This window comes from Azolla caroliniana, unplaced genomic scaffold, assembly GCF_043228905.1.
Source record: "Azolla caroliniana isolate FFs.n. ecotype wild unplaced genomic scaffold, voAzoCaro1.0.p SCAF_5, whole genome shotgun sequence".
Lineage (NCBI taxonomy): Eukaryota > Viridiplantae > Streptophyta > Polypodiopsida > Salviniales > Salviniaceae > Azolla > Azolla caroliniana.
This window is the reverse complement of record NW_028230440.1, coordinates 3,532,352-3,544,323: the sequence shown is the minus strand read 5'-3', so window position 1 is coordinate 3,544,323 and position 11,972 is coordinate 3,532,352. Positions and strand designations below refer to the sequence as shown.

At 39.3% G+C, this 11,972-nt stretch overlaps 2 protein-coding genes across 2 annotated transcripts; both read right to left on the bottom strand.

Moving 5' to 3' along the window:
• Nucleotides 1–2,211: 2,211 nt before the first annotated feature.
• LOC147863686 (2-oxoglutarate (2OG) and Fe(II)-dependent oxygenase superfamily protein) lies at nucleotides 2,212–4,671 on the bottom strand. Its single transcript, XM_087320497.1, has 3 exons — nucleotides 4,169–4,671; nucleotides 3,189–3,442; nucleotides 2,212–2,879 (listed from the first exon to the last, which is right to left on the bottom strand). Exons 1-3 carry the CDS (start codon nucleotides 4,619–4,621, stop codon nucleotides 2,516–2,518), a joined length of 1,071 nt encoding a protein of 356 aa, XP_087176623.1. The 5' UTR covers nucleotides 4,622–4,671; the 3' UTR covers nucleotides 2,212–2,515.
• A 1,280-nt stretch (nucleotides 4,672–5,951) lies between these two features.
• LOC147863685 (uncharacterized) lies at nucleotides 5,952–10,348 on the bottom strand. Its single transcript, XM_087319816.1, has 4 exons — nucleotides 9,012–10,348; nucleotides 7,664–8,376; nucleotides 6,800–7,164; nucleotides 5,952–6,656 (listed from the first exon to the last, which is right to left on the bottom strand). The coding sequence occupies exons 1-4, from the start codon at nucleotides 10,313–10,315 to the stop codon at nucleotides 5,997–5,999; spliced, it is 3,042 nt and encodes a 1,013-aa protein (XP_087175942.1). The 5' UTR covers nucleotides 10,316–10,348; the 3' UTR covers nucleotides 5,952–5,996.
• Between the last annotated feature and the right edge of the window lie 1,624 nt (nucleotides 10,349–11,972).

The following is an 11,972-nucleotide window of genomic DNA, read 5'->3' as shown; positions in this document are numbered from 1 at the left end:
CCCCCCCCCCCGAGACACACACCCGCCTCTGTGCGCACACAATTGTAATTTGTATATAATTTTTCATTAGCTTAACGCGGTCCGAGTTGAATGATATTGCCATAGCTCAAATAGGATAAGATAGATGCGAAACTTCTTTAGGCTTGAGAAAAGCTCGAACCTTTTTGTTTGGCCGGTAGTTGTAAAATGTGTCACCCATTTATAACTATAACCGCTAGATGGTCGAATTTTATTATATCCATATTTGACATATATCTTGACCTATCAAATGTATGAATGACGCAAGTGTCTTTTAGTTTTTCAAGTTGGACACCTGCACAACAAATCGAAATCCAATATCTTGATTTATCAAATTTGTCAAGGAGACAAGCATCTTTCAATTAGCCATGAGGGCATCGTCACAACGTATTTACTATTGACCACGTATTCGCGTCTTGCCTATCATATGCTAAATAAAAGAAAAAACTTGTTGGTTATGTCACACGTCATAAAGTGGATATACATACCCCACCCCAATTTCTCTATAACATATTTTGGACAGACATTCTTCCACGAAATCCATTTTGTAAACTATTAGAATATGATTTTAGTCATGTGGCCTTTTTTATGGGGGGGCACAACATAATGCCTTCAACTCAATCCCTTTTAAAAAAGCATTATTCTTCTTTGGTGCCAACAAACGTGAAACTCAAACATAAAAGGGGAATATGCCTAATGGAGTGTAAGTGAAAGATGTGATTGCAGAATAGGATAAATGTAAAATTGGGGTAAGACATCATGCAAAATTAACATAAAGGTGTAGTGTAGTAGTAAAAAGTTACTAAAAATGTAGGTAGGTGTATAGTGGTTAACTCACAATATGTGAGACAATGGAGAATTATTGTACTCTTCTAACCAAAACCAAAGACATCATGCAAGATCAACACATAAATCTTGTAAGGGACACACCATGACTACTTGGAGAATGGTCCATTTCCTTGCCTCTTATTTGGCCTACCTTCTCACTTCTAGCTAACCTTCATTTTCAACATATTTAAGATGGGTGCAACTATGAAATCATTACTCATCACATCAAATATAGAGCCAATTTAATGGTTAAAGTTTCACAAATTTCCCAAAGTTCCCTTCTCTCTATATGCAACATAAGAGAGAATCTAATAGCATGATCACTTATTCAATTACACTACCAAGCAGAGTGAGATAGATAAATAACTAATTCACATCCATGCGAGACAATTGCAATCTATGGTAAAGAGAGAAATATGACAATGATGTATTATCATCCTTGAATGCTAGTAGCACGATTTATGAAGCCCCCTAGAAAGCATATCCCAAAAGGCATGCGATTCTTGCATTTTTCTCGATGTGGTCTTTTGGTTAAGTAGAGAGCAAATATGTTCCTAAGAAAAGGTTTTCAATGGGTGGATATGTACATCTTGAACAAAATGAGTATGGTTTGCACATTATGGTGGGAACCATTGTCTGATGAAAGGAGAATGTTACAAATCATATTGGAACATGCTCATCATCCTCAAGCTCTTGATTAGAGAAAAATATGCACGTGTTGTATGCATGCGTCTTTCTCTAATGTGAGACCACCAATTTGGATGAAAGTGATTATCCCTCTTGCTTGAAACAAAATAGTTATGATAATGCAATCATTCCTCATGCTTGAAGCAAAAAAGGAATGATAATCCATGGTTGGGTGCGTCCAAAATAATTCCTTTCAATGTGTTGGATTACACAACTGCAATCAAAATAATACTACAGTTTGTTGTATATGGCAATCCGTATTGCATGTTCAATTAGCATATCATCAATAGGAGCCTTAAGTAGCATGTCTAGCTTTTACCTTTTGAATAACTTACATATATTGTGGGAATAAAAAGAGAAATTGGTATTGTTCTACTTAATTTTGTTGACAACAGCTCCGACATTATGTAAATTCTCTCTCTTGAACTTGTCTTTCAATACTTTCTCCATTCTAATACTTCCAATAGAAAAATTTACATAAAACACAAAAACTTGCATACACATAAGAAAAGGTCTAACATAATAAAGAAAAGAGTTTCATGATAGGTCATTCCACCGATAAGGAAATGAGAAGCATAGAAACCAATATATAAGATAAAAGCCAGAACGCGCCATGTTGGTGCCAAGATTCAAGAACCTCTTACATTCATTATGAAGATTTTGAGGGATTTTCTGAAGTTAAAACCTATTTTCAATCAATGTTACAAATTTGCGAATACATTGACAAGTTTACATTGTAGATTAGAAAGTTAGAAATTACCAGTGGAAAGTCTTCACACCAATAGACAATTGTTTTCTGGTAAAAACCGATAGAATGTCTGCATCATTATTTCATCACTCTACAAGGAGAAAACTAATACACTATACCGTGTAAAAACCATACAGAGATTCTTTATGTTTTTGTTTTGCTTCTCTATGTAATGTTTTTGTTTGGCTTCTCTATGTAGAAGAACCATTTACAATGTGTAAATCTTTTTAGATTTCACTTGCACAAAGAAGCAAGAACACGTCGAGGGGGTTCGAAAGATGTCCTTGCATGCTGAACTGCAATGTTATCCAATATAAAAACATCACCAGGTTGCCATGGAATAGCTACACTCTCCTCATGAAGGATAGAAAGACAACCAAGGATTGCTTCCTCTGGTAGAAGGGACCCATCACCCAGAATGACCGCTCTCTTAGGATCATTTCGAACATCATCCCATCCGGTATAGGCTGCCACCATGCTGTTAAACCACACCTTTTGCCCTCTTTTCTCATCTAATTTGATGGCTGGCAATGGACCCGATATGGTCTTCACATTCCCATTCCCAAGCCATTCTAACTTCATACCAAGCTTTGCTGCTCTGCACATGCATTTTGATTTAACAATAAGATCGCATCAAATTACGTACATCTTTATTTTTATGAAAGTGTCATTTAAGAGGCCTTTTTCTTAGCACATGAAAAGTGTGTCCAGTCTTCGGTTCAATCATAGGGGTTTTTCTTGTGCTTTTTATGCACGAAAAAATCGAGACATGTACATGATTTTTTTCAAATATTCCTTCAGCACATGTCATGTATAGGGTTCAACATGCCAAGCAAGATAAATACACAGCTAAGTCATGGTAAATTGATTAAGAAAGAAGAAGGAAGATAAGAACTGCATTCCTGACCTCTTTTCTGCTTCACTCTTGTCCTTTGTCAGGAAAGTAGATTGCCATCCCCTACCAATAGGTGAGGAAGGATCATCGCCCTCGCCCATGATCCGAATGTAAAATAGTCCATGCTTTTCTAGTTTTTCGACAAAATCCGGATATGCACTATGCATCCGTGAATAGACTGAATGGCTTAACACAATGGGCGTTTCCCCGCCTTTCGCCGGCTTTACCTCACAAAAGAAGAATATCTTTGATGGAAACTCCGGTACCTGCAAAGTGGATAAAAATGAACCAAGTCACTTCCAATGCATATGAATATATGTATGACAATGGCATAGTTACTATCTACAAGAAAGTTTAAAAACCCACAAAAATCACATGTCCACATTCACAAAGTTCAAAGTCATTTATCATATCACCACTTCCTGCCACAGATTAATTAGCAGATTGGCAAGAGCTATCATTTATTCATAACAAAATAAAATAGAAGTCATTGAATTATGACAAAATAAGGAACTATACCCGATCACAATTCCCCCCCATGACTTCATCATTAACAAAAACAAAATTATATCAAACCATCAGAATCTGAAACCTAACCAATCACAATCCCTTCCAGCAACTCAGTCAGAGCAACAAACAAATTACTCCCCGAAAAAACAAACAAATATGAAATCATAAAGATTAGAAACTAATCCATCACAATCCTTCCCTTGGATTCGGCCATTACAACGGAAACAACATCGAAACACAAACAAATAAATTATGAGATCATCAAAATTAGCATCTTAATTGACCATGTTCCCTCCACGCCTCACAATTCAGCCATTACAACAAAAACAACATCGAAACACAAACAAATAAATTATGAGATCATCAAAATTAGCATCTTAATTGATCGTGATCCCTCCCCGCCTCACAATTCAGCCATTAGTAAACACCGACAAAGGAAAAATGTAAAAGAAACGATCTGAATCATCAATTAACGAGCAGACCTGGGCCATCTCATGATGAAAGGGGATTTTCTGATCGGGGGGCGATTCATTAGATGTGAAAACCCGCCCGACCACATTCGTACGTGGGGCAGCCCCACCCACGTATGGGAGCTCTGGCCAATTGCAAGCCTCCACCACAGCATTGAAATCTGATGCCTTCTCGATGGCCGAGAAACCTCGAAGAAGAAGGGCTCCATGCTCAGCGAGCTTTGTCTCCACCCAGTCTCTGTTCTCAACCAAAGCACGAACTACTGCTCCTATGCTAGGGTTAGGGTTAGGATTATCAGGGTTTTTATTAGGGCTAGGGATAGTAGGATTTTGATTATTGTTAGTAAAATTAGGGTTAGGGTTTATTACCAAAGGGAAAGAGCGACCATTTACAGTCTTTTGCTCTGGTATCTGGCCGATGGTAAACTGTGAAGGAACAGCAACAAGACCTACAGTTGCAACCATGGTTTAATCTCTCTCTCCCTCTCTCAGATTTGGCTCTGTTTAGCTCCTAGTTTATGTTATTCTTTATAGATATTCTGTTTGTGTATGTTCTATGTTCCTTCTTCTTATTGGCTTGACTAGGTTCAATGTCTTTTCTTCTGTTTTTTGCTTTTTGCTCAATCCATTATGTATTTTATTGTTTCTAGCTTTCCACTCAGACATGAGACAAACCATTATACGCATACAAACTTTTGGTTTTTGGTTTTTTAGTCTTTTATCATATAAATGTGTATGTTTGTATTGGACACCCTGAATCTAATGCTTTGGAACTTGATAGATCTCGAATGGGCCAATCAAGGGTTTGCAATCCTCTTGTCTTACCCCTCCACTATATCCAGCTTTTACATTTAAGATGATAATAACAAGAATCATGTAGCTTTTGGTTATTGTTATGTTGGAACAACAATGAACAAAATGAAGCCTTTCTTGCTTTTGATCCCACTTCTTTAACTCCATGATACTATGAAATAGTTAGTGGGAGCGAACATGCAATAGTGGGACCTTTCAAATGGTGGAGAGTTTCTCCAATATACCCATTCTTTATTTTCAAAGCGAATTCCTAAAATGCCTCAACCAACCTTCCAAATATACTTCATGACCTCATTATGATCCCCACCTTGTGGACAATAAGAGAGAGATGTGTAGAGTCGAATTGGTGATAATAGATTGATTCTCTTTGTTCCACCTCACAAGTTGAGAGAGAAGGTTTGATTTGTATATGGAAAATACCTAGTGAAGCCAATGTTGAACCATGGGAGGGTCTACCCTAGATCTCCTATTTAGAAGCATGAATCCATATGTGTCCACACACAAGGATAAACTAACAATCTATTCTTGTAAAACTTGTGTATATATTAGCTTAAGTTCTTTTCTTTTTTTTTTACTTTCGATGAATGGGTAAATACCCCATTTTTGTTGTAAACCAATTGTCTCATGGACCAATTTTAGCCTTAGAATACGATAATATATCTTTCTTTCTTTCTTTCTTTCTCACTATCTCAAGACACAACTATTTTAGAGTTCTTAATAAAAAGATAAAATGCTAACAATTTTATCATTTGTTTTCCTGAAATTTTTGCATTAGGAGTCATGACATATTTGAAAGGGAGCTTTACATCACAATTACATGGTGGGAAACAAAAAAGAGTTCAAGTAAATCGAGTATGTGGCAATGAAAGGAACTAAGGACTCCTACATAACATTTGCTTTTTTCAATGGGAAGTCTAAGCTTCTATGTTTTTCTTGTAAAATAGCAAGTTGAAGTTGAAAATTGGTCCATTCAATGCAATTTGATTAGTTCTAGAAGAAGAAGAGTGTTTGTTGAAAGAATACTTCATCATGATATTGATGAGCAACTCAAGGGCATCCCGGTGACATCATCCACGATGACAGTTTGGTTGGGTTCACATGGGAGGACATCTTGGCGCAATGAGGCCCCAGCTACCCTTAGGCCACCTAAAGTGGCCGGCCGATTAAAAAGATCGATGACAGGAAGTTGTTGTGGCATGGGAAGCTTTCCATTCGGAAGAAGCTCTCTAAAATCACGCTCTAGTAAAGGAACCTCATAATCCTCAGCTCGATGTTGCAACGTGTTTTGCACTGAGTTCACATGAACCCCAGGCTCCATATGATTGGTGGAAAAGCTTGGTTGATTGGGGCCAAAGTTAGGGTATAGCGTCACATACCCCCTCAAATACATCATATCGATCAAAAACTTCTTCCACGATGCTTGCCATCCATTTGTTCGCGAATGCGGGATTTGAACCGTGTTGTTCTTTGCGTTTTGTGTGTATCGTTGGCCCATATACATGAAGAACTCACGCCAATGCTTGGGAAAGAATAGAGCTCCCCAACTACAAGGGAGTTGGTGTAGATAGGGTGTATGTGGGTGGATATGCGAGAATGCCTTAGTAGCATTCCAACGGGGCCTCTCTTTCACCACCTCAATGATTCGAGGTGTGTATAGTGCGATGGCATTGAGCTCAGGTAAAGAGACCTTGAAATTATGTCACAAGATTAATGCCTTGTCAAATACAAGATCTTCATGTTCACGACGCTTGGAAGAGAAAGGTTTACATTGCAAGACATATATATAAAGATGCCTAAGCTATTAAGACGTTTGTTCAACATGAATATTACCTTTGGGTCGTAATGGTACACCAATAAAGTGTATTTGAGCCAGAGATAGAAGAAGGGTGAGACCTCAACATCATCCTCCAACAACAAACCAAAAGTATGGTCAGATGTGGGATACCAACTCTCACTCACTGCTCGGATAAGTCCACCTTGTATGATCCTCCTATGCAAGAGCTTATTTCCATGTGGCCAATCAAAGTTGTTTGCAAGTCTTAATGTTTGTATGTCCACCTTTCGATCGATATGGAATGATAGAGGGATGTTGTCACCCACATAATGTGCCGATGCCATTGAGGAGAGTAGCCTTACCAACGATGCCGGTCGATTCTGTGTAATTACACTTATAGAGATGGTCATCTTTGCCCAATCTGTAGAAAGCAACAAACTTCTAGTTAGGATCAAACTCCCCTAATTACATTATTAACCTAATGAACATAAGGATTAGAAAGCAACAAGCTTCTAGTTAGGATCAAATTCCCCTAATTACATTATTAACCTAATAAACATAAGGATTGGAAAGCACTCTCCTAATGACAAACTAGCCTTCTAAAGATTAAGAGTTTTATGGCCCATCCAGCTACATATCAGCCAATTCAAGGCCCATCTTGGCCCATCTAATACGCATCTCAACACAGTTTAGCTCATATCTTCACTTCACCGTGCATAGAAACCACGAAACAATAAATAGGAATGGGTCTACCTCCTGTATAACAGATCTTTAACATTGATAAAAGGGTCTAAAGTCTGTGTCTAGACCATAGCTGATGGATGTCTTAAGTAACGCCATTTAATATCATACATATACCTACGTTCATAAACGTTCATAACAACACCCTAGATCAAGAAAACACCGGGTATGGTGCTTACTCTTGAGTGCTTCATTGCTCACATCTGCCATCCAAAGAACATGGGGAATGACTGATTGTGGAAGTTCGATCACCGCAATGTCCTTCGAGATATTTCTTCCTATGAGACTTGAGCGGTTCGAAATGCTGGCTTGCTTTGCAGCTTCTTGTAATGCCAACTTTACCGAAGCTTCCATACCCGCGACACTGATGAGAAGTGTGGGAGAATGGATCCTCAATACACCTTTCATCCCCATGAACACCCCTTGGTAGACGGAAAAGTTGGATTTCCCGGTAGTATTTGCGATCGAATTGATGCCCAAATCGAGAATGCTAAACCTCCTCTCGTTACAAACAGCTGCTCCAAGCCCTAGTTTCAATGCTGCGGTCTCACAAGAACAACCTTTGTCTCCACTTAGCACCAATAGAGCCGTCTTTCCTGCGGTGGATTTGAATTTGCGCAAGAGGGGAGACAGGGCATTAGCATCATCCAAGGTGTGGGCATAGAAGATCGCAGTGGTTTGCTGAGGTTCCATAACTGCCCATTGTGTGACATAACCTCTCTTTACTGTTCTCCACCATTGCTCGTCTCGGATCCGAATCACATCCTTGTGGATGGCCGTCGCTTCAGCTATGTAAGCTAATCGATGGTCGCCATCTCCCCATGTGGTGTTATCCAACGGATCGACAGGGAGCACGAATGAGCCCACGTCTCGGTATTTCTGCAACTGGTAACTGCAGAGAAATATCATCGGACTGTGAGAAACAGATAGAAACCTCCAATGATGAACCTATGAACCAGAAACCAGATGAAGTCGTAGACATATTTTTTGCCACAGTGAGACAAAGAACCCAGTTATCCTGAAGGAATGTGTCCCTCCCTTCATGGAGACTCATGATCCATGGATAAGAAATCACAGAAACGTTTAGACTTCTTTATCAATTTGATAGATAAAGACCACACTTTCACACCATAGATTAATGAATCACAAAACAGTAATCGTGGCAAAAAGAGCCCACTATCCATATATTCACTATAACGAAGCAGAAACCGTCATAAGCTTTTAGATGTAACATAAATCCAATGTCAGAAGTTTTTCGACATAGTGTTTTTCGGGCAGAGTATACACCTAAGTTTTCGACATAATGTTTTTCTGGCAGAGCAAACCTAGCTACATGTGCCTGCCAGGTATACTCCGTCTCTCCTACAAAACCATACAGTGCCAGGTTCTAATCATAGCGGTGAAATTTTCTAACTACTTAAGCTGTGAGCACAAATGCAGATACTGTCAAATTCAAACCCTACCCTAACTTTATCTAGCAAACTCTCATTAGTTAGGGTTGAGGACATTAAATACTTAAGTACCTACCTTAGATGCAAGTCTTCTCCGGTAGAGAATGTAAAAGGGGTTTCCATCAGCATGGTCTTGACGAGCTCAGCCGACAGGAACCAGGAGCTCGACAGGAAATCGACTTGAATCATCCGATCCACGACAATGCCATACGCAGGGTCTGGCACATATAAACCCGCTTCTCGGGAGTGGAACTTCCGGTAGCTCGGGAAGCTACCATCTTCTTGTTTGAAAGGAAGGATCCGGCCAATGCTACCTAGCAGTGCATTCCCATACTTACTCGTACCGGCTACATGTGTAAATATTTCTAGTACCCGAGCCCCAGGTATCATGTCATCATCGAGCAGGTAAACATAATCAGCTTCATTAGTTTGTAAGGCTAGTTGGAATCTGCCATAGTATTTGAAATCATAGTTAGAGCTAATGAAGCTTATTCTAGAGTCATTGAAGCTCTCAACAATGTGCCTGAACTTGGGTTTGTCTGAAGCCAGGCCAAAGGCCATGACCCACAGTGTGTGGAATGGGAGGGTTTGTTGAAGAAGTGCTTCTATCTGTGCACATAAGGTTCTTCTTCTGTAATGGTTGAGAATCACCGCGACCTTAGGCCATGATTGTTTTATTTTCTTCTCCTTCTCCTTCTCTGATGTTATATCCTTGTTTTTTGATGATGCCCATCTTGATGGTAAAGCTAACAGCTCTTGCAGTGTCTCGCATGAACCTCTGCTTTGCCCTTGAAATTTTAGAATCTCTGCAAATAATCCTTGCTTTATCTTCACCATCTCTATGTCTTTAGACCGCTTCTGTTCAAAATCAATCCTTTCTTGCTCGCACAGAACTGCCATAGGGTTGATGCTAGCATTGCCTCCTGTATTATAATAAGGAGATATTAGATGGCCGTTATAGTAATCGTATTTCGAATGATAAAGAAGCTGGTGCCACCGCCTCGTGATGTGAGAAGTCCATGAAGAAGGAGAAAAGGACGGTAAAGCTTCCATGGAAGCTCCAGCTTTGTGCAGAAAAGAGCTAGCTATGGTGTTGGGGCTCATAAAGTAAAGAAGGTAAGTTGCATAGAGCGCAAAGATGAACTGAATGAAGGTGAGTCCAAATGCTAATTTGCTGTTGATCTTCATCCCCTTGATGCAGAAAAAACTGCAAGAAGAAGAAGAAGATGAAAGCCCGTGCTTGGCGTGAGCTCGGCTATGGCGAGAACCTGTTTGTGCAGCAGGCTGATCAATTTCCGTAGCCGAGCCATTGCACATAATTTGATCTGGGACACCTTCTTGATCATTTTGAACCGATTCATCAGACAATATATTAGACATGCTCGCTTAATAATTATAACTACTGTGAACCGACCAACGAAGACAGACAGTGAGGGGAAAGCTGAATGTTTTTCAAGGTTTACACTTCCTCTTCTTTTCTTTGGATGACTAGTAAATCTACAGATATCAACAGAGAGAAAGAAAGAGTCGAGACAGAGAGAATCAATTCTATTCAAGATTTTTCTTCCTCTTCTTCTTCTTAACTGATTCCTGCAATCTGCTCCCTCGCCGTTACGGATCAGGCGTACTTAAAAGAAAGCTTCAAACAGTAATACGATTCACCATTGCATTATAATTTTGTATGAGATGAAAACATAGTAGAATCGGATATATATCGGATCTGATCTGAATCATGTCGAAATCCATATACATATCCACAATTCTTTTTTCTTTAATCTTCCTCATCATCTGGTGAATCGCCATAGCCAGGTAGAGGCAATACGAAATTCTCCTATGGATAATATGAAATCTTCCATTCCTATTGTCGGAATAAACAGCAGACTTTTCTTCTTAAAGGCTTAAAAAGTTACAAGTGGAAACCGGAGCTTCCATATCCGGGGTACAGTTTCTTTCGTACTGATCTCATGCAAAGATATAGATACCAGCACACACAATCCATGCATGCATGTTATAATAATCCCTCATGTTTATGGGATGAATTGTTCTGCTTGTGTTTCTTTTATTGCCTTTCTTTTTTATCTCTGTGTTCTTTTGTTACCCCATCCATATTGATATGAGTGTGAGTGTGCCCACAAACAAAAAACCCCTTCTCGTTGGCTCCAAACCCCAGAAGCCGACGGACCCATTGTTCGCGTTTATTGCACGTTCCGCAGTTTGAATACACTCGTAAGAACATATAGGGTTAGGGCCTTCATCGACTTGGTGGTCACGGCTTTAGGGTCTGTTCTACTTAATCGTTCAAGCCTACGATTTAATGCCAATTTAGGTCGGATTTAGGGTTTCATAGATTGCGTGATTTTAGGCTTTTGGATTCTAATAGCTTCATCGCAAACTTGCTCCCAGGGATGTTTCATGAGCCACATACAACATGTTTGGACCTCTCCTTTTATTTGTTGACGAATGAGTCACGGTCTACCTATACTTCGACACCACATGTTGATCTTGTTCGTATTTTGATACTTGCATGATGATCCCATATTTATATTCAGTTGATTGTGTTCATAGAGAAATTTGGGAGGCACTAACATTCACATGAGTGATCCAAGTCGTGGATTGAAGGTGGGGTAGGATGTATATATGGAGGGCAATGCATGTGATAGAACCATACTTTTACATTCAAGCATGTAATTGCAATGAAGTGCATGGGAGCTCAATAAAGTGACACAAGTGACAACGGATGTTATCATGTATCCTTTTGGGTAGTAATACAATACCAAGTCATTGACGGTGGCTATGATGTAGATGATACAATTTCAAAAATGATCACTACTAATCAATACATTTATCATTAGGGTTGTAGGAGATGATAATTTTGGTAGTTCAATGTATTAAAACACAAGTGGCATATTTTGGTGACTTTCAATAGTCTTGCCTTTCAACAAGGAATTAAGAGTACATAGATTTGGGTGTCATTCTATTCCCACTTCACCTAAATAACACATGGGGTTTCCATGAAACACCATAGTCTATCATTGTC

What these genes read in the sequence shown, in the direction of transcription:
- LOC147863686 (XM_087320497.1), bottom strand. Translation starts at nt 4,621, where the DNA reads ATGGTTGCAACTGTAGGTCTTGTTGCTGTTCCTTCACAGTTTACCATC. An exon ending in TTCATCATGAGATGGCCCAG is followed by an intron (nt 3,443 to 4,168) that starts GTCTGCTCGTTA and finishes TCCACTTTGCAG; the next exon opens with GTACCGGAGTTTCCATCAAA. An exon ending in AAGAGTGAAGCAGAAAAGAG is followed by an intron (nt 2,880 to 3,188) that starts GTCAGGAATGCA and finishes ATGCATGTGCAG; the next exon opens with AGCAGCAAAGCTTGGTATGA.
- LOC147863685 (XM_087319816.1), bottom strand. Translation starts at nt 10,315, where the DNA reads ATGTCTAATATATTGTCTGATGAATCGGTTCAAAATGATCAAGAAGGT. An exon ending in GGAGAAGACTTGCATCTAAG is followed by an intron (nt 8,377 to 9,011) that starts GTAGGTACTTAA and finishes ATTTCTCTGCAG; the next exon opens with TTACCAGTTGCAGAAATACC. An exon ending in GAGCAATGAAGCACTCAAGA is followed by an intron (nt 7,165 to 7,663) that starts GTAAGCACCATA and finishes TGCTTTCTACAG; the next exon opens with ATTGGGCAAAGATGACCATC.